General features: G+C 40.5%; 1 protein-coding gene across 6 annotated transcripts in view; it reads left to right on the forward strand.

The window, feature by feature from the left end:
* MLXIP (MLX interacting protein) overlaps positions 1-19923 on the forward strand; it is a 45654-nt gene that overhangs the window by 20073 nt on the left and 5658 nt on the right. For all 6 annotated transcript variants that reach the window (XM_015275579.4, XM_046901259.1, XM_046901260.1 and 3 more), the window contains 15 exons: positions 3697-3803; positions 4119-4204; positions 4973-5062; positions 5346-5387; positions 6631-6802; positions 7764-7853; positions 8365-8456; positions 8575-9238; positions 11586-11707; positions 12355-12541; positions 13350-13474; positions 15032-15133; positions 16846-16973; positions 18017-18140; positions 19523-19652. In XM_015275579.4, coding sequence (XP_015131065.1) covers positions 3697-3803; positions 4119-4204; positions 4973-5062; positions 5346-5387; positions 6631-6802; positions 7764-7853; positions 8365-8456; positions 8575-9238; positions 11586-11707; positions 12355-12541; positions 13350-13474; positions 15032-15133; positions 16846-16973; positions 18017-18140; positions 19523-19652 — 2261 coding nt within the window. The remainder of the gene's footprint in view (positions 1-3696; positions 3804-4118; positions 4205-4972; positions 5063-5345; positions 5388-6630; positions 6803-7763; positions 7854-8364; positions 8457-8574; positions 9239-11585; positions 11708-12354; positions 12542-13349; positions 13475-15031; positions 15134-16845; positions 16974-18016; positions 18141-19522; positions 19653-19923) is intronic.

The following is a 19923-nucleotide window of genomic DNA, read 5'->3' on the forward strand; positions in this document are numbered from 1 at the left end:
TGTTCTGATGGTTTCAGAGGTAGATCAAAACAAGGGAACTGCAGGTTGAATCAGAAACAACTAAAAAGTTTCTGCTATACTATCCTGTATATTTTTAGTTTAATGCTTATGCAAGGCATCTATTAATTGGAGACTATATAAGCAGTCCAGAGCAGCCTCCAGCAGATCAGTCCTCTGCCTTTTCACTCGTCTTTGTAGAAACCAATGTTTCCTGAAATAATTTTCTAGTTAATATTGGGGAAAAAAAAAGAACCACAGTGACCCAATCTCCTCTGGTTTTGTACAAGGAAGTCACATATTCCTCCAGCATTGCTTGTGCGAGCCAGCACATCCTGTATGCTGCTGTCACACATTGCTTTTCTGTCCAAATGTGAAGGGTGGTGGTGTCACATGGCTTTATGTTGTCCAAAGTCCATCTTAAAACTCTCTGGTTTCAGGGAGGAGAACAGGGGATTCTTCTGTTGTAAGTCGTTTTATAGTGTCAGAGTGTGATCATGTTACTACTGATGTCACAAGTTTTTCCATTACCTTTAGAGGAGCTGGATTGAATGGTTTATCAGTATTTTAATTAGAAAGGGCTACTGGCTTAATTCTGAAGTCATCCTAACAGCTTTGAATGGCATCTCACGTGCCCTGTACCTGTTAAGGAAGAAGCTTACTCATTTGTATTGTCCCTACTGGGTCAAAATCATCACTCAAGTGTCCTGTAAGGTCACTCATTAACTGATCTTTTAGATAATATTTGTTAACTTTACACCTAAAATTACGTTCATTGCTTATCATCAGCAGAAGATATGCCTTTAATGTACTGTCAGGGAAAAGGCCTCCATGAGTACTGCTTGCCTGCATATGCCAAAAATGCTTTATTCTGGATTTTGTTAATTTAAACCAAAATGCTGAGGTTCTTAGAGGTAGAGCTTTGACTAAAAGTAGGTGTTGCTAGGGCAGGAGTCTGGGTTGTACAGCATTAGAATACACACCTTCTCCCTAGTTACTTTTTAATTTCTTGTAGTTGTTAAAGATCAAACGTGTTTGTGTTTAAGGGGATCGGGTCATGCCCTCATAATGGACTTCTGTTTCTTGCATCTTGCTGCAAATCTTGTGACGTTTGAGGGTTTTCCATTGCTTTTAAAAAACAGCTGTTCTTCCTGGAATTTCAAAAATGTGTGGAGCTGTGTGTTCCTCTGGCACATCAGGTGTGTGTGTGCCTGCTTGGACCTCAATTGCCTGAGAAAGGTCCTGAGCTGAAACAAACTCTTATCTAAAGTCTTGGGAATGGGCTCTGACCTTTCTCGGTGTGTCCGCAACTTGCAGCTGAGCTGCAGCACGGGGAAGCGGCTGCCTCATTTCTCTGTAGTGTCTCTTCTGAGAGCTGTGGCTTCTCTGAAGCTCACAGGGACTGCTGTGTCCTACGGTGCTTCCAGCTCTGGTGGCTGTGCAGCTGCAGCTTTTGTAGTTGGCTTATGGTTGAAAATGTTTGGTTTTGGGAGATGGAGATCTCTACGTGAGAGGCTGAACTAAGTTCCTGGAATGTATTGTGCATTATCCATCAAGTGGTTTTCACTCACTTGGACTTGATCTGTATTTGGCAATGATAAAGATACCAAAGTCTCATACTTCAGCATTGCTTGTGTGAGCCAGCATGTCCTGCGCAGTGCAGGTGGTGCAGCTGGCAGCAAGGTACCTGCAGTGAGAGCTGCATTCCCTGCCTCCCCCAGCTCTTGCCTATGGCTGGATGTAGCTGTCATGGCCTATGTCTTCTCAGGAATGCTTCCATCCTTTGCAACCAGCACTCCTGGGGAGCTGCAGCAGCTGTTGTAGGAAGAAAAGGTTTGGGAAAGCTGTGCTCCCAGGTACGTTGGGAATGTCCAGCTGAGCAGCAAGCCATTCTGTATTCCTTGCAGGAGTTGTAGTGGTCTGAGCAGCTGGGGAGCTGGCAGCAGCAGCAGGTAGTGGATATCTGTGTAGATGAATTTTTCTTTGTTTCATTTTGCTTTGCTTCTTTAAAACCTGAAGATGGGTTTCAGTTAGGCTGCTGCTTTCAGCCACAGTGTTGTTCCAAGTAATTGAATTTGGACTAGTATCTAAATATTGTTGTCAGCTTCATGCTGTTTTTTCTTGTTAAGGGTAGAGGCGTTTCACTTATGACCTCAAGCTGGGTTTGTACTTTGCTCCCATGGGAACTAAAAATAATAATTATTTTGAGAATAGGTTCTTAATCACTTCCTTCTTTTGATGCTCTACTTTTTGTTTAGTATTTTGGAAGAATGTAATAGAAAACATTTTAAACTATTTGTGTTTTAATTCCAGTTTTAATTGGCTCCTTGAAGATGTAATGATCTCTCGTATATTCTTTGCAGTTCCTTTCAGGGATTTTTTATTATTATTATTCTAAAGAAAAGCATTTGTTCTTGTTTTGCTGAATGAACATTACTAGTTTTGTTGCTTTGGCAAACTGTCCAGACGCATGCAGCGACTGAGATGAACATTATGTTGACAGACTTCTTAGTCAAAGGCGTGTGGGCATTTTGTCAGTGTTAGCGATGTGTCAGCGTGTTAACGACTTCTTTCTGAACTGTAAATGTGCACATGAGAAATGGAGAAGCCATGTCTTAACCTGGATTTGAAAGAAATGGTAAGCCAAGAGACTCAAAGCTGGTTGTGTAGGGAGTGCTGGGAAGGTGGTGAGACAGCTTGTGGAGATGGGGGAAATACTCAACAAGAAGAGCAGCAACAGACTTGCAGAAAGCTTGAAAACAGAATGAGATGTATACGGGGTTCTGAAATGAATGGATGGATCTGCTGTCTGCCCCAAACTCACAGATCACAGAAAATGAGAGGGGGAACCTGGGAGAGGGGCAGCACATGTACTTTAATTTGTGTTTTGAAGTGTACTAGATTACGAGTATTTCCTACTTCCTCTCATCTGTCAGTAGCATGGATTAATGATTCATGAAGGTGTTGTAAGGGCTACAAAGTTGGTGTTTGTAGTGTTTACATGTTGCTTCTTCCTTTTTCCTCTCCCCCAACCCTAACGCTATTCATACATCAGCTATTTCTCTTTCCAGTCTTCCCCTTCCTTGGAGAAATGTTACTATTTCTAGGCTGATGGTGAATCTGTGTGCCAGCTTGCTCAGCTGTGTTTATCAGTGCTGTAGAGGTGGTGGGTGGTGATTTCTCTTGGGCCAAAACTGGTATTTCATTCATTCTTTCCAATATTACCATTCCAGAAAATCAGATGGAACTGCAGGAATGAACTTGTGTTGACTTCATCCATCTCCCTGGCAATATCCAAGCCAGATAAAACTATCATGCAGCCAAACCTGCAAGATTTTGGGTTTAATTTTAAGTACTCCTGTTCTCAGTTGTTGGAAGTCATAGGCTGAAATTTGAGAAGACTGAATACTAGCAAGAAGAAAAATGTGTAGGGGTAAAATGAGTTGCAATCCTGAAATGCTTGCAAAACCTGTTGTGACAGTTGTTAGCAGGCAGATAAGAATATGAAGAAGTCTTGAAAACTGCTCTCTGGTGTGTAGATCAGTAAGCATTGGACAGTGTATGGCAAAATTGTCATTAGCCCAAGCATGGTTCCTTGTACATCGTCCTGTTGGCAATTTTAGGGGGACGCCCTGTCTTGATAGAAGCAGTAAGAGAACAACTGAAATCAGAATGATTTTGCTTTCTGTTTTGTTTTAGTGGGAAGCTAGTGTCTCCAAAATGGAAAAATTTTAAAGGCTTGAAACTTCAGTGGAGAGATAAAATCCGTCTCAATAACGCCATCTGGAGGGCATGGTACATGCAGTGTAAGTATTAAACTGGGCTGTGTCAGTTGCTATAAAATATTTTCTGAGAGGCATACACGAGAAGCAAGAGAGATCTGAAATTACTGCTTAATGAAAAGCTCAGAAATCTGCTGGAGGCTGCGATGTGTGGATAGCTCTTATGGTGCTGTGTCTTGGATCAGTGCTCTTAGAGATTTCCACACAGAAGTGCTGCCTGAAATTTCTTCATTTCCTGTTGGCTGTCTGTCTTTTTTCACCACATGTTTCTGTTGTGGTAACAGGGCTCCTTGTAGAGCCCACACTTCTTGAGCACTCGGATTTTCATTTCTCTTTCAGACCTCGAGAAGCGGAAGAATCCAGTGTGCCATTTTGTGACTCCCCTGGATGGCTCTGTTGATGTAGATGAACATCGTCGGCCAGAGGTATGTATCCTCTGAGGAAAGGACTAATATGCTCTAGTGATTATACTGTTTTCTAGTCCGCTAGATAGGAAAGCAGCTTAGCAATTCTGTGCTCCGTTGTCTTTATTTAGATGGAACCACTAACATGAAGAAAGTGTGTTGTTGAACCCATGTTTCATAGTTTCGTCTTGTTGAGGTGATCAGGGAACAGCCAGAAGTCTTTGTTATGTCTGTGTTTTTGTTTGGTGAAGTGCAGTTTGAATAGTTAAGATTTTGACAGCCACTGCTCTCTTCTGGCTGTTTTTGAAACTGAATTTATGTGACCCTATGAGAGTTTTCTGTATCTTCAATTGATAAAGTGTGATTTCAAGACAAAAGAAAACTTGTTTTAATTTGTCAAGGTAACTATACAGAAAGAGTGAATGTGAGTTTGTGTACTTCCATTGTCATGCTTCTGCACAAAATGGAAACAAACATTTGCCCTTTGGCTCTTTGCAGAGGATCAGTGGGGCCATTGATGTGGCAGTATATGTAGCTTTCTGTACTGCAAAACTCTAGTATAATTTACAAATGTGGTACCCTTCTCTTGTTTCATCTTCCTCACAATAAACTAGTACTGTCAGATTTACTCTGGGAGAACTGGGCTGCTGAGACATGAGCTCAAACAGAATTAATGTGATTTCTTTCGTGTTTTTTTCTTCTCGAATACTTGCTTGGAAACATATTAAACATTCAAACATTATGTGATTCTGTGCAATTCATGGTATGCGTTTGTATCTGTGTTCTCAGGCCATTGCAACAGAAGGAAAGTACTGGAAACGAAGGATTGAAATAGTCATCAGGGAATACCACAAGTGGAGAACATACTTCAAGAAAAGGGTCTGTTTGCACAGTTGATGTAGCTTAGTTAACCAGTATGTTGTTGCTTTTTGAGTTTTGATGTCCCTTTTGCTAGCATACAGTAATACTTAAAACAGAGCTTAAGCAAATACTTTAAGGTAATACTAAGGTGTTCTCTACTGAATAGTCCCACTAAATAAAAAATGATTGTGCAGTGACTAATTGTGCATGACTGGATATTGCAAGTTTTGCAGTTGGGTCTTCTACTGGTATATATAGGATATATTCTGACTTCAAGATCTGTTTTGTTCTCCTTTTGCAGTTACAGAAACATAAGGATGAAGATCTGTCAAGTTTGGTCAGGGTAAGTGGTACCAGAGAAAAGTGGCTGCACTTATGCTTGTAGAAGCTGCAGTAAGTAACAAAGCTGTAACATGCAGTAGCTTGCACTGATTAAAATCTAAAGACAAACATCCTGCTGGAGTCTTAATTAAGGTTAGACAGCTTAATGCTTTTACACCATAAAGAGCAATGTAAGATTTCTGGTTTAAATTGGATAGAGGAGAGGTTGAATCTAAAGTGCTGTGACAGAACAAATGAGAAGCAGTTTTGGATGTGCAGAGAGATCAATCTCCTGGAGAACTGGCACGCTATTTGGTCTTGTTACTGAGTCATAACTGGCATTACTCCCTTGCTTGTGTAACTGGGTATGTGAGGATGTGTTCAGTACACGTTGCGGATCTTCCTGCTGTCACAACACTGGCAAATAACATGCCAGGATCCTGAAAATGGCAAGATGTTTGGAAGAATAATAGTACTATAAATTAGCATTAAAAAAAATATATATATAAAGCCATCAAATCTGTTTTGGGCATGTAAAATGATCAGATCTGATTTTTTTTTTCTTTTCTTTTTGGAGTTGAACAAGAAACTGGGAGGACAGACCCAGATTTACAAAACTCTCAGGTGTTTTGGCAGTGAGCTCCAAAGTACCACCATGGTATTTTGGCATTGTTAGTGCTGCATGCTGACTCAGCCACTAGAAGCTGACTGTATGCTTCTAGTCTGCAGCAAAAAAAAAAAAGTTGGCCTTAGTCTGTAGTGAAGGAAGAGTGAGCAAAGTCATGTTTTGTTGTATTTTTCACTGGGTAAAAATGCCCATAAGTTTATAAAGGTACTTCACATGAAGTTAGATTAAGTAAATTTCAGATTCAGTTATGCCTCAAGATAGGAGTTGTTTGCTTTGAGTTTTTTTCTATATGTGTTATTTTTAAATCTTTATGCAAAGTGTAGCTGCAAATATATACATAAACTCAATGAAATTAGAAAATACTGCTGCAGTTATTTTGTCTTATGTATTACTAGTCTGCATTTTTTGGGGTGGCAGTAATCTCTCCCATGCTGGCTAGCACATGGGCTAACTTCAGTAGAAGTGTTTTGTTGTTCAAATCTGTGAACTGAAATTTTATTAGAAGTACCACTGATCTGTTTCAGTCCATTGGAATGGCTCTTAGAAATTTGAAAAGTGATGATTGTTCGTATATTTCTGCAACTGAATGCTTTAGCATTGTCTAGGCAGCCTGACTTTTCTTCTTCTCCTTTGGCAGGATGATGATGTGGTTCTCTGGCAAAAAAGAAGATATGGCAGAGAAACCCCTGTCCCTATGGAGGAGGGCAGCCTCTTGGATGCAGATATGCTTATGTCTGAGTTCACCGACACCCTGTTCTCCACACTGTCTTCTCATCAGTTGGTTTCCTGGCCAAATCCCAGAGAGATAGGTATTTGTTGGCTGTTAGCTGTGTTGATTTTGCAGTGGGAATCTCTAGGAGAAATCTTGTTTGTTGCTTTTCTAGTCTTGCTTGAGACGTTATGTCTTACTTTGATGATAGATTAAAATAAGAGAATGTAGCTATTGAGTAGTTTGTAGGTTATTGAATCCCAGTTAATCATCCAAATTTCATTTCTCTTAGTGTTTTTTTCACTGTTCCTGGTGTTGCCCTCTAATGTTGCTCTGAATAAATCCCTAAGGAGCAGTATTTAATTCCTGTGATGATTAAGGCGCTGTTATTTAAAGCAGTTGTGTGTACTTTTAAGGGAGTACTTTTTTTTTCTAGCTTCCAAATCTTCTGGTATGTCCTTTAGAAAAAGTGAGAGCCACATCTCCTGTAAAAACGATCCCAAGAGCAGTGCGTTTCTGCTGACTGCTTGCTAACTGAAAGCTCTGAATCACTAATAAGACAGCAGACGTCCATGGTGCATTGTCCTTGCTGCATAGGTGTTTGAGCTGTCTGAACAACTCCAGGGCCACTGTAGTTTACATGAAGTGTACTTTAAGCCAAATGGATAATTGGCGTATTTTAAGATACTATTGTTCAGGTTGTGATTCCCAGTGAGTTCATGTGTTGTGCAGCAGGGGCAGGACAAAAGGTTTGGGAGCAACAGGCCTCTGAGGTGTCCATGCTAGCCAGTCCTCAACTGTTAGTGAGAACCTTGAGAGTTTCACTTCTCCTTTTTACTAGTTGAAAGTTTAATTTCTTGATTGTCTGTTATCAGAGCTGTGCAGTAGTTTTGAAAGAAGGCAGATGCTCAATTTGTTTTGCAGTGTTTTTTCTATAAAGTTCTCGACCAAGTCAGGCTGTGGAGTGTGTCTTGGTGTTCTAGCCAAGTGCTGTATTCCTATTGTGTGAGTTACTGTTCAAGTGATACAAAGCTGATATCTCTCTTTCTTGAATTTTCCAGCGCACTTAGGAAATGCTGACATGATTCAACCAGGGCTTATTCCTCTCCAGCCAAATTTTGATTTCATGGACACTTTCGAGCCTTTTCAGGGTAAGAAATCTGTATATAGTCAATTTCTTAAAAATTGCAGTGATTTAAGAACCTAGTGTTAAATGGAAGATAAATGTTGCAGATATTTACTCTCAAAAAAAAAGATTGAAGTGAAAGGTAAACAAAACATGGAAGTCAAAAGTGACATCTGTTTGCTGGGCCTCTGTTCAGTCTGCATCAGATCACTGAGTTATGTGGGACTGCACTGAGAATCAGCTCTTGAGTATCTATATACAGGTGAACTTTGAACAGTATGTTGATTTTTTTTTTTTTTTTTTTGCCCCATCCTCAGCTTGCATGAGAAGTGAGGTCTGCCCTGAAGAGATGAGTTTTTCTAGAAGACAGTTAGCTGCTCAGTTAGCTGTACAAAGTAAAACCTCATTCCTTGCTAAATAATTTCGTTCCTTGCTAAATAATATTGCTATTCCTGGGGATTCTAATATTTCGTGGCATGGTGCTGTACCATAAATATTAGAAGAAGAAAAGTAATAGGTGACTTCTTATATTTCAGATTTATTCACACCTAGTCGTTCCAGTGCTTATTTCCCTTCTGTGTCTGCTGTCAGTTCAGCTACAACAGACAGCAGCAGTCATTCTTCTCAGGTAAGGGAGAACCAACAGCCTCATTGTGGATATGTATGGCTTAAACATGAGCGCAAAGATCTGTAGCTTTGAGGAGGTCACATCTGAATCTGTCCTTTTTTTTTTTCTTTTCTGTCAGTCTCCTGTCCTGCCAACGGGTTCACTGCCCAACACACTTCCATCTGGGAACATCAGCGATGGACTGATTGCTTCCTCAGTACCTTCACCTGTCATTCCTGATGTTGGCACTGACCAGTGTTCCAGCATTAGAAGTGGGGGATCTTTCATCCAGCCAGCAGACTTTGCTCCTGACTCATCTCTGAGTGGGCCACAGACTTTTTTGCCAGTGTTTCAGACACCTTTGCCACTGCTTCAACCTGCAGCACAACAGCACCAGTCCCCGTTGCCAGCAGTGCCTCTGAATACTAGCCTAAGCTCTCCACCATCTGCTTTTGCAGCACCAGAAACCCAGAAGTTTGGCCTCTGTGAATCTACAGTTATCACTCACACAGCTTCTGCAACGCTGACGCACAATGCCCCTGCCACCACCTTCAGCCAGAGCCAGAACCTTGTCCTGGCAACACAGCAGCCAGGAGCAGGAGTGCCTTGTAACCTGGCTTTCCAGACTACTGTCCTGCAGGGACAGCCCCGGCCCCAGCTGCAGTCCCAGCTGACATTTGCACTCCCCAAAGCTGTTCCCCTGGCCAGTGCTGGGACAAGGCCCAAACAGTCACAAAAAATAGCATCTGCTCCAAAGCCTGAAACAGTGTCCTTATTGTTAAAGAATGCCTTCATCACCCCAGGTGAGAAAAAACAGTGGGTGACATTCTTTTTTGAGTGGAACTAGCAGGAGGGAAACACCTTGTTTTTCTTGGCTAACGTAATGATTAAAAACACAGCTTCCTGAGGGTGTGTGAGGGATCCTCCAAACTAGTGGCATGTGGCTATACTGCAGTGGGGTGCTCTAGACTGGGAGAATTGGAAGCAGTTTGGTTGTGTGTGCAGAACTGACGTGTCATAAAGGCCATGCATGGGGAGGTTTTCAGCCCCAGGACTGTGTCTCCTTTGTAAAATTTCTGCCGAGTTGTATAGGTGCATCAGTACATGGGTTGACCAGAGCTCTGCATAACTCCTATGCTACTGAAACCCTGTTTTTGGTGTTTAATGCTGTTCTTAACTCGCCTTCAAAACATTCAACCACACAGTGGCGTGGCAGGGAGACTGTGTGAGATGGGGAATGGCAGGTCTGTCCCTGACACTGACTCAGCTGGTTGCCCTGGACAAGTCACTGTTCCTGTTTTTGCACCGTCATGCCCTATAACACTAGGGTGCTGATAGTTGTACTTTAGTAACACTTTGGACATATTCTGATGCTCATCTCAGCCTACCTGAAACTCTTTGAGCAGCTTGGGAGCAGTTGTTGAAGTGGACCATGACGTTGGTTCAGATGGAAGCATGGATATGTGCCCACAAATCATCAGTGCTTAGTAGGACTGGGGTGAAGAAAGCCAATTCACGCTGGGTGTGATTTGGAGACATTAGCATTTCACGAGGGGAAGAGTAGCATGTGTGAGCAGAGAAGGTTTTGTTTGTGGTTCTTCTGGGAAAGTTCAAGACTAGAGCAGGACAGGCAGCAAACTTTGTCTTGGAATTACTGCACTCTGTTTTCAAACTTGTGCTGGCTGGGATCCAAGTGACCTCAGCTGCCTGGAATGTGCAACAACAATCCAAGAAAAACTCTCCTATGAGGAGTATCCTTAAATAGGCTTTACGAAGGAGTAGGTATGTCAGCCAGGGCTTGTCACTGAGCAGGTGTTCCTGGCAACATTTCTGTCTGTAGTGCTTATTAAGCAGAAGTCCTTGTGTTTACAGCAGCCAAGATGTTACTTACCTAGTAAGTGTAAACAACTCCAGCAGTCAGAAGGTCTTTGTTCCTAGTATGCACAGTGCGTCTTGGTTCCTCACCCCTTGTATGCTTTCCCAGTACTTTTTTACTTTCTTCTGGACCACCACAACTAACAGTTTGGTTTCTCTTGGAGTTTTAAAGCCTTTGGTGTTTTTTGTTCCTAGCAGTGGCATGTGTTCAGAGATCACAGTGCTCCTAAATAGCTGGAACACCAAGCTCAGAGGTCAAAGTCAAAACTTTTTGTAAAGACTAAAGCTTTATTTTTGACAACAGTGTAAACATCACTACTTTTAATTGAGGTGTCACTGTGTTCAGGACAAACAAATAACCTCATGACTGTAAAGTGAACTGCATTGTAATCTCTTCTGGAAAGGGATGTATATTGCTTACTGTCTTGTGAAATAATGACTTAAAAATAAGATTATCTCATCAGACAAACAGTTTCGCATGGGAAAGAATTCTGCTGTCACCACTTCAATGTAAATATTCTGAGCAAGTGAGCTGAAACAAATACACAGGCTAGAGGGATATTCAGTAAGTTTGGCTTAAGTTTTCTCAAAAAGCATGCAGAAGCATTGTTTTTGCATGATTCTTCCCTTAGTGATAATATAGCATAATTAAGCCAAATGTTGGCATTAATGCCCTATGAGAAGCATACATCTATGCAAGCTAAACTAAGAAGACCCTAACTGCTATAGAGGTAAAAAAAAAAAAAAAAAAAAAAAAAAAAAAAAGCCAAACAAACAAAAAAACCCACCTTTTCTAGAGTGAGGATTCTAATGCCAGTCATAGGTGCAAACTTCCTATAGAGATGGCTATTTTTGAGAATTTTTTTAATAAACTTTCATTGGGCCGACAGTTGCTGCTATTTACAATTAACTCTAGCCTTATAGCAATGTAGAATTCTTGGTCCTCTAACAGTTTCTCTGGAAATTTGATGATTTGCAGTCACATTTGGTTGTCTCATATAAAGCAGCTGTAAAACCAGGTGGTGACAGATGCTAGTAGAGTGAAGTGGTGAGGAAGAGAATTCAATGTACGTACAAGGAAGCACTGGACTCATGGAACTGAGATTATCACAAAACTGGTGGCACTTTATAAGGCAGTGAAGTAGTACAGCGTGGGTGCCCATTCCCCCTGTTCAGTACCCAGTATTTTCATAATTTTGTACATAATAATCTTCACCTTCCTTTTTTTTGTCTCATCTATTCTATCAACTATTCTAACTTAATTGTATTCTCCAGCTGCCTTTCAGGGACAGTCCAGAGCTGTGATTGTAACTCCCACACCTTTAAAAAGAGAGGGGATTTTGACGCCTGCCATGCCTCAGTCTAATGTTAAAATTGCACCAGCTGGAATTGCCAGAGTAAGGAGAATTTTTAAAATGTTTGGTTTTCTTAAGGTCTGTGTGTTGTAAGTTGTTAGAGCCATAATGTGCTCAAGAGGGTAACTAATCCACGAATTCTCAACTGTTACCAGCATATATGTGCCGTCTGTATTATGTTTGCTTATTTTTATTTTAAGTACTTTGTAGGCCTGAAAGTGCTATCTAGTTTTCACAGCCTCTGTCTCACAGTATGATTACAAATAGGAATGCATACACTGTACTCCTAGTGGGGATGGTTTCTGCTTTTCATTAACTATGCAGAAGGTAGAAAGAACCTAGGGTACTCGCCTTTCTATTTACAAGTTGGAAAGCGTGTCTAGAGTTTGAATGGGTTTTCCAGTATGTTGTATACAGAAAGATGGAACTAGATTGTAGTGTGTTGTGCTGTTGCTGTGTTCTAATACTACATTAAGTTCTGAAGGGATACTGGTTTCCTGCCAGAAGTCTGGCTTCAGTGCCTGACAGTTCCCTAAGTATCAGTTTCATGTCATCAGATTGTTAGTGGTGTATTAATTTGTTATTTTTAGCAAAAGACAAGATAACAAAATACTTTTTTCCTTCTCATTTTTTCCTTCTCTCCTTCTTTCTCTCCCTTTTTCTTTTTTCCCCCTATGTGCTGCTCCCAGGCTCCTGGCGTGACAGAGTTCCGTAGTAACATTCTGGTTGGTCCAGCACAGCAGGCGCCAAGCAGCCAACAAAGCCAGTCCACGGTCTCACACCTCTTCTCCACTAATGTAGTCCAGGATGTGCTGGTGAAAGGAGAGCAAGTTCCTTCCCACAATAGCAGTTCACAAGTTCCCTCACCTACACCTAGTAAGTTAGAAATTTGTAAGCATTCTCTCTCCCCTGCATGTGCAGATGTTTCCATTAATTAGGTAAGGTGTAAATGGGCCTTGAAGATTCCAGGATACTTCTTGAAGGAAAAGCTTTTTGGGCACTTCTTCCCTTCTGCTTCAGTTGCATCCAGCTTTTGACAATTTTTTCTTAAACTGATATGCAGCGTTTCCACAAACTGTGACTTTGTGCTTTCTAAAATGGTTCCTTTCTAAAATTATGTTCCATCGTATTCACAGAGGACTAATTAAACTCATTTGAAAGGCATTGGTGTAGGAAGTGCTGAATAGGTTTTTTCGGTATCCTAACTATAATTTTGATTGGATACTCTCAGACACAATCATTAATGGTAGATAAGTGTAAGGACTCCTCTTGCACACGTTGATAGAGCAGTATCTGGGCCTGTTTTAGACAGGTATGCTGGTTTTGCTGGTAGATGGTCAGGGACATGAGAGTAATACTTAAGCCATTATGGCTTCAAATGGGGGAGTCTAGTGCCATAGTGGAATTAGATCCTGTGTGCTTTTGATTGTACGTGTGTTTGTGTGGATATGAAAGGAGTATGATATATTGCTATTCAGGATGCCATTAGCCTTGTGCCCTGGAATACTAAAATTTTCCAGAAATCTTGACATTTTCTACCATGTGTAGCATGTGGTTGCTATATCAATGAATATAACTTAGATGTCCGCTGCATTTCAGTTGTGTTTCAAATAGAATCTTCACAGCAGTTTTATTTGCTACAGAATAGTGTTTGCTAATGACTTGTCTTTCTTCTTTTATGAAGGCCGAGACTGTCAGAATTCTGGCCAGGCTTCTCCCTGCACCTCAGAGCAGAGCCCCAGTCCACAGTCTCCTCAGAACAGCTGCTCAGGAAAACTTGCCACTGATTCTCAAATGGCTGCACTTAAGGTGTGTGTTCTTTCTTTTCCGGTGCTTTTCTTTGCCCTTGTTAGTTACTTTTTTTCCCTGTTATCTGAGCATGGACTTCAGAGTAAGCTGTGCTTCAGGAATGGTGGAATACTTGTGCTTGAGGACTTAGCTTGCGCTCCATCTGTGCTGCTCTGTTCAATTTAAGATGTTGAACTTTAATCTGCTCCATTCCTCAGAGATGCCTCACCAGAGAGGCTAAGAGGCTAAGCTTAACTGTACCTCTGCAGTCCTTATGGACATGACAGCAGGTTCCTGCTCTGGCTCAGAGGAGTCTTATGCTGGAACTCATTTTATTTGGTCAGAGATGTCACGTTTGGTTTTACAAACTGTGGCTTTTTGCCATTGTCTGTTGGAGCTCTTCAAGTGCAGAGCTTTAGCCATTGCTGGAGGATGAGTTCTTGACCTGTTGAGTGAGTTAACGTGACTCCAGTGATGCTTTGCAGCTCTACAGAGAAGCAGCTACAAAAACTCTAGAGTTAGAGCTGTGAAATATTTCAGGAGTGAAATAGAGTGAATTCCTTTTTTGTTTTTGTTTTTCCTTTTTCTGAGAGACAGGTTACTGGGACAGGCCAGTAGTGGGGAAAGTGGCCACTAGATGGAGCAGTTTTCTTAAAAGAAAAGGCGCTGCGGTGTGACGGGCGTTATGGCTGTTTGTGGCTATTTGAAGACACTTGTGTGAGCAGGAATTGCTTTGCAGGTGTATTAACTAATTCTTCCGAAAAATGAGAGAAAAAGTGTTGTTTCCTTGTCTCTAGATGTGCTCTCCATGCTCCTCAGCATTCTCAGTTAAGCTAAACAGTTCTGTATTGCGTGGTAACGTTTTTTTTCTTCAGGTTGGCAAAACTTAAAGGGCACTGGAAATCTGTGCTTTATTTTCTTGCATTGACTTGCAGTGACTTATACTTCACTACACTGCTTTCCTTACTTGTGAACTGAGGTGATGGTGGGCTGTCCTTGGAAAGCCTCATTCTGTGGAAAACGCATTCTCAAAGAGAAAACTTATTTTCTTCTAAGGGTTTTGCTGGAAGCAACTTCAAGATTTCTAATGCTACAAAGGAAAATGTTAATTCCTGACAAACTCTTTATCCTCAGGGTAGGCCAGAATTGTGGATTTGTCTTATTTTTTTTTAATCAGAAAGCCTATCAATGTTAATAGACATTCTGTGTATGTATTAGTAAAAAAAAAAAATATATATATATATATATATGAATTGTTCTAAACGTAAAGACTTCAACAAGATCCTACCTAACTACATGCCTAAAATGTAGAATTTGACATCAGGAAAAAAAAACATTTAAGATCTTAAATAGGAATTTTTATCTTGAAGGAAATTCTACAAGGTTTAGAATTGAATTTAATACTCTGCATGTTTCATTTTAATCACTTAAATCATTTGCAAGTTTACAATCCTATGGCTTGGACTGGGAAGACAATGAATACCGCAGTTCAGCAAAAATGACACTGTGGACTTGAATAGCAGGAGTAATCATAGCAGTAGAACAGTAAAGGAAAACAGCATAATTTTATTTACACAGACTCAAAGAATGAAGCGTACTTCATCAGAACAGAAACGAAGGTTTAATATCAGGATTGGCTGCAGTATCCTGAACAGCTTGGTTTCAGTGAACTCCAAGTTGGTAAGTAACCTGGCAGCACTAATGGTTTTACAGGGAGTTTAAGAAAGCCATTCTGAAAAAGAATTCTCTCTCCACTGTTGACTGACTATGCCAGTTAGTGAAGATGCTTAATATGAGAGGCTTGGAAAGGGAAGGATGATAAATTCATAGCTTACAGTCAATGTGTGAGAGCCCTTTAGGTGTTGCATATGTTGATGCAGCTTCAAATGTTAATCAGGTCCTCTCTGATGAGAGCTTTAAAGCCAACAGGGAAAGAATAAAACTGATCTTTACAATTCTTGTTGCTAGAACCCCAGTAATGAAGATTTTGTCACGTTTGCAGGATAGAATAAGTACATTTACTATTAGGTCACCTTTACTTCTGATGTACTGCCTTTTTATACCCATTCTGGAGGGGTTCTGGTCCCCAGAGCTGGACTCGAAAAGCTGTGTCCAGTCAGTACTGTGAGCTTGTTCTTCCTGAACGATGAGCCAGCCAGAAGCCAGGTATAGATGCTGTTGGTAAGATGTTGAGCCTGGCAAAATATACCTTTATGTTTGGCCTGAGCTAATAAGCATACCTTTGCGCAGTTTGTTAGCAGAGGCTTCGTGCTGTGATAACCGCAGCTAAGAGCATGGCAGAGCAGTGCTGTACAACTGCAATTACCATTCACACATGTCCAAAAATGTCCACTGAAATTTCTAAAACTTGCTGCACGTTCTAGACTGTTACTTCCTGAGTGTGGTTAGGAGTCTGACCATTTTAGGTTACTTTGAAAACCCCTCTTGGACTCCTGACATCTAATATCAATCATCTGCCTTCAAGAATTTGCCCTTGTACCCCATAGCCTTTCACGTGTTCTCAGTTTTTCCCTGTCACTTGTTTTCTTGTGTGTAGATTTACAGGGGCAAAAATCCCTTCTCATTGTCAAGCTTAAGAACTTTGATGCTGGTTAATCTTAGTTCACTAAATTGAAACTAAAGTGATTAAAATACAGGTTTCTCTGCACAGCAACTTTTTAAACGTCCTTTAAATACCACTGCCTCATGAAATGTGGAGAAAATGAAGGCTTATTGTCATCACATGGATGTGTTTACATTTTATTTTCTATGTGTGGGCAATAAATTATCAGAATCTCGCTGCTTCTTTTTATAGCCTGTTTGAAAGGTAGTGATTTTTTTTTGATAATTTGACTTCAGTGAAATGTTCATTTTGAAGTACAGGTTTTTAATTGTTTCCACAGAACTGGAAGTGTATTTTAAAAAGATCTATGATGTTGTTTGTCTCCTCTGGTGATAGCTAGGCCACGTTACCTTCAGTTCAAACAACTTCTGGCTTCCCAGACTAAATTGTCAGCCAGGAACAATGCTTCTAACAGCACAATACATTTTTCAGCAGGTGCAGCACATCCTTCAGTACTGCCAGCATTTTTAGAGGATCAGTAATGAAATAAACTGTTTGAATATATTGCTTTCAACAGAATAGAGAAGATGTGATTTGGGGAAGAAAACAACCTCTTCACCATTTTCTCTGTATTAGTGTTTAGATGGGAGTCAGATAAATGAGGAGTTCAGTATTAAGTGTTTCTGTGTACCTATGTGTGCTTTGGCAGGTTGGAGGAAATTAAAAGGTGCTGAAGTGCTTTTCTGGGTGTTACCGCAGGTTAGAAGCAAATTCTTCATCCATCTAGCTTTGTTCCAGAAAGTGAGCTCTATGTTTGTGTTTGGTCTAGATCAGCCATGCAATCACTCTCCAGAAAACAGTAGAATATATCGCTAAACTACAGCAGGAAAGAACACAGATGCAAGAGGAAACCAGGCGCCTTCGGGAAGAAATCGAGGAGCTAAACGCTGCCATCATGTGAGATTTTGGGAGATTTCTGTCATGAAGCAGAGCAGCTTGAATGTTGCTTTGGCTAACAACAGGGGATGTTTGCCTCAGATGTCATGCCAAACAACAGATGGGTATTGAACAGAAGTGCTACCAACTTCCAAACAAAAAGCAAAGTTGTTATGGGATGGGCATTGGTAGCAAATCTTGTGGATTTTCAGCAAGCTCTGAGAGCTTGAATGCACAACAGTGGCAGCATCAGAAAAGATGCGTTAGATCAGTTAGAAGAATTCTGAGAAACCAGTGATGATTCTTTATTAAAGTTAGGCTCACTGGGGGATGAAACGCTCCTACTCTTCACGATGGCTTTGCTGCACTTTTCTTTCCTCGTGCACTCAGTTTGTACTGGAAGCGATGTGGTTGATAACGTAGGACTTGGAATCATGGAGCATGCCACTGACTGAACATAACTGATAAGTCAGCTCACCCTCCTGGTGTGCCTGTTTCCTCTGTGGGTTTATAATAGTTACGTGCTATTGAAAAGCGTGTTGAGAACCCCTGTGAGTGTTAGGCTTAGGCATTATGTTAGATTTATCAGCAAATCAAAATCTTTCTTTTTCTTAAAAAAAAAAAAAAAAAGAAAAAGAAAGTATGATAAGTTCTGTTTGGTTTTATTTTAAATTGATCTGTTTCTTAAGAATCTTTGTAACATTTTGTTCTGTAACACTGTTCAGGAGTTAGTCTGTAAATTTTAACTTGACTCCTAGTGTGCCTTTTTCTGAGTGGATACCAAAAACTACTTTGTTCTGTTATACTCTGCTTTCAGTTATGTGGCTTGTAAAAAGGAGTTTGTAGCAGCTTGAAAAATTGCTTTGCTGCATGAGTATAAATACAATTGATTGGAAAACTATATTTCTGGCCGTAACAAACTCAGGGTAAGGGGGTCATGCAGAGGGAAACCACCTCAGTCTGAGGTACTGGGGTTGCACACATTTCTCTTGCTATAATTTAGTTGATAAAAGAAGTTCATCCTTACTGGTGGAGATTCTGACCTCAGAGCATCTTCTTTTCAGTTCTTGCCAACAGCGGCTCCCTGCTACTGGTGTTCCAGTAACATGGCAGAGGTTTGACCACATAAGGAGTATGTTTGATGAGTACGTGAGAAATAATACCCTCCAGAACTGGAAGTTCTGGATTGTATCCTTTCATATCGACCTGCTGGACTTGAGGTTTGGTACTAATGTATTTTGAAAAAAGAATTTGGGTTTTGGTGCTGTGACTTTCAGCCAAGTTGTTAAAAGTAATGCATGTCTAGAGCTTTCATTCACATCTGTGCATGGAAATAGTTTATATGTTGTTGTGAGGCAGAATTTGTTCACTTTAAAGTATTGGAGGTAACTTGAAAGAAATGTGGTACAGAGGCATTAGGTTATTATACTCCAAGAAATGTGCAATTAAGTGTTTCTCTAACTGTAGCTTTTTTCACTTTTTGCAAAGAGTTATTGAGAACTGCAAAGATGACTAAAAAAAATATAAACATTATTATAGACAGTTACTGAAACTGTTGTGTCAGTTTTGAAAACTTGCACACAAGGTTGATAGGCTAAGTAGTCTTTCCCATCTTCTCTTTGTAGCTGTGAGGGGGCAGTTGTCCAACAACTGGATAGAAACCTCAACTACTGCTGACATGTTTCTGAATGTCATGTACTAAAAAGTTACGAGATTGAGGTAATTTTTTTAAAATCTCCTTATGAAATGACTGCAAGAGAGAGAAGGGCAGTTTCTTTACAAATATGAGAATACCATGGTTTCTGTTGCATATGAGAGGGAAATGAGTTATCTGTTTTTGGACTACTGGAGATAACCCAAGGATAAAGTACTTATGCATAGTAGAATATCAGCAGAAGGGTACACAGTCACTCTGTACAAGTAAACACATGTAAATCCCCAAGAGTATTCCAGGCAGTTGCTGGACCTACCTTGATTGTTAGTCACAATGACAGAGATAGGAGTGTATGACAACATGGAGATCAGTTTGGCCACATTCTCACACGTTGCTGACTGTAGTCTGAAAAACCCGTCTGGGGTAACAGGGTAAAACCACAGATTCTGAGCCTTCAGATGAGTTTTAAAGAAGCTAGTTGTATGATAATAGTTTCTAAACTAGGTATATTTACTTGGTGAGTTACCATGTCAATGTTACAGTGAACTGTTTTGAAAGCCTGAGGGATGCAGCCAAGTAAGGCTTTTGGTGATGCTCTGTACATGTTAACGCACTACAGGGTGAGAGTTCTGTCTGCTCTTTTACTGCCAGGAATGTTACTGGCAGCTCATGGCCCATCCTTGCAAGCATTAACTACAGAAAGCTAAAGGAAGAACCTGATAGTTCCTAGCATGCAGCTGGTTTGCAGGAGATTAGGTCAATCTCAGATACAGGAATTTTACAAAAATTAATCAATACTGGTAGAACTAGCAACTGAAGTTCAAATTTTTCCCTGCAGTTTGAGCTGTGTTATTTTTTTTCCCTTAGAATGTTTTGAACTCCTTTGCTGTCTCCCTTAACGTTTGATGATTTACAGTTCAGCATTATTATTAAGCCATTGTTTGAATCCTTCAATGGAATGGTTTCGACAGCAAGCTTTAAAGATCTGAATCAAACTGCAATAGCCTGGTTGGATCAGCACTGTTCCCTCCCTGTTCTGAGGCCAAGTAAGTGGATTTCTATCAAGCAGTAATTCAAGATCATAGTAAATGAGTCCATAGGTAATACCTTTTCCTGAGAGTCAGCGTATGACAGAAGAGTATAATGCTCAATATGACTTTCAATCTCTTCTTACTGTTGCAGCGAACAGTGAAAAGGACTTTTGACTATAAGTTGTCTGCTTAACACTGAACAGAAAAAATTATTGCTGAATACAGATTCCAGAATTTAAACAGTCTCAAGCTGCATTTAGAGTTCAAATACTTAACTTCAGTTGGA

Source organism: Gallus gallus, chromosome 15 (assembly GCF_016699485.2).
Source record: "Gallus gallus isolate bGalGal1 chromosome 15, bGalGal1.mat.broiler.GRCg7b, whole genome shotgun sequence".
Classification (NCBI taxonomy): domain Eukaryota; kingdom Metazoa; phylum Chordata; class Aves; order Galliformes; family Phasianidae; genus Gallus; species Gallus gallus.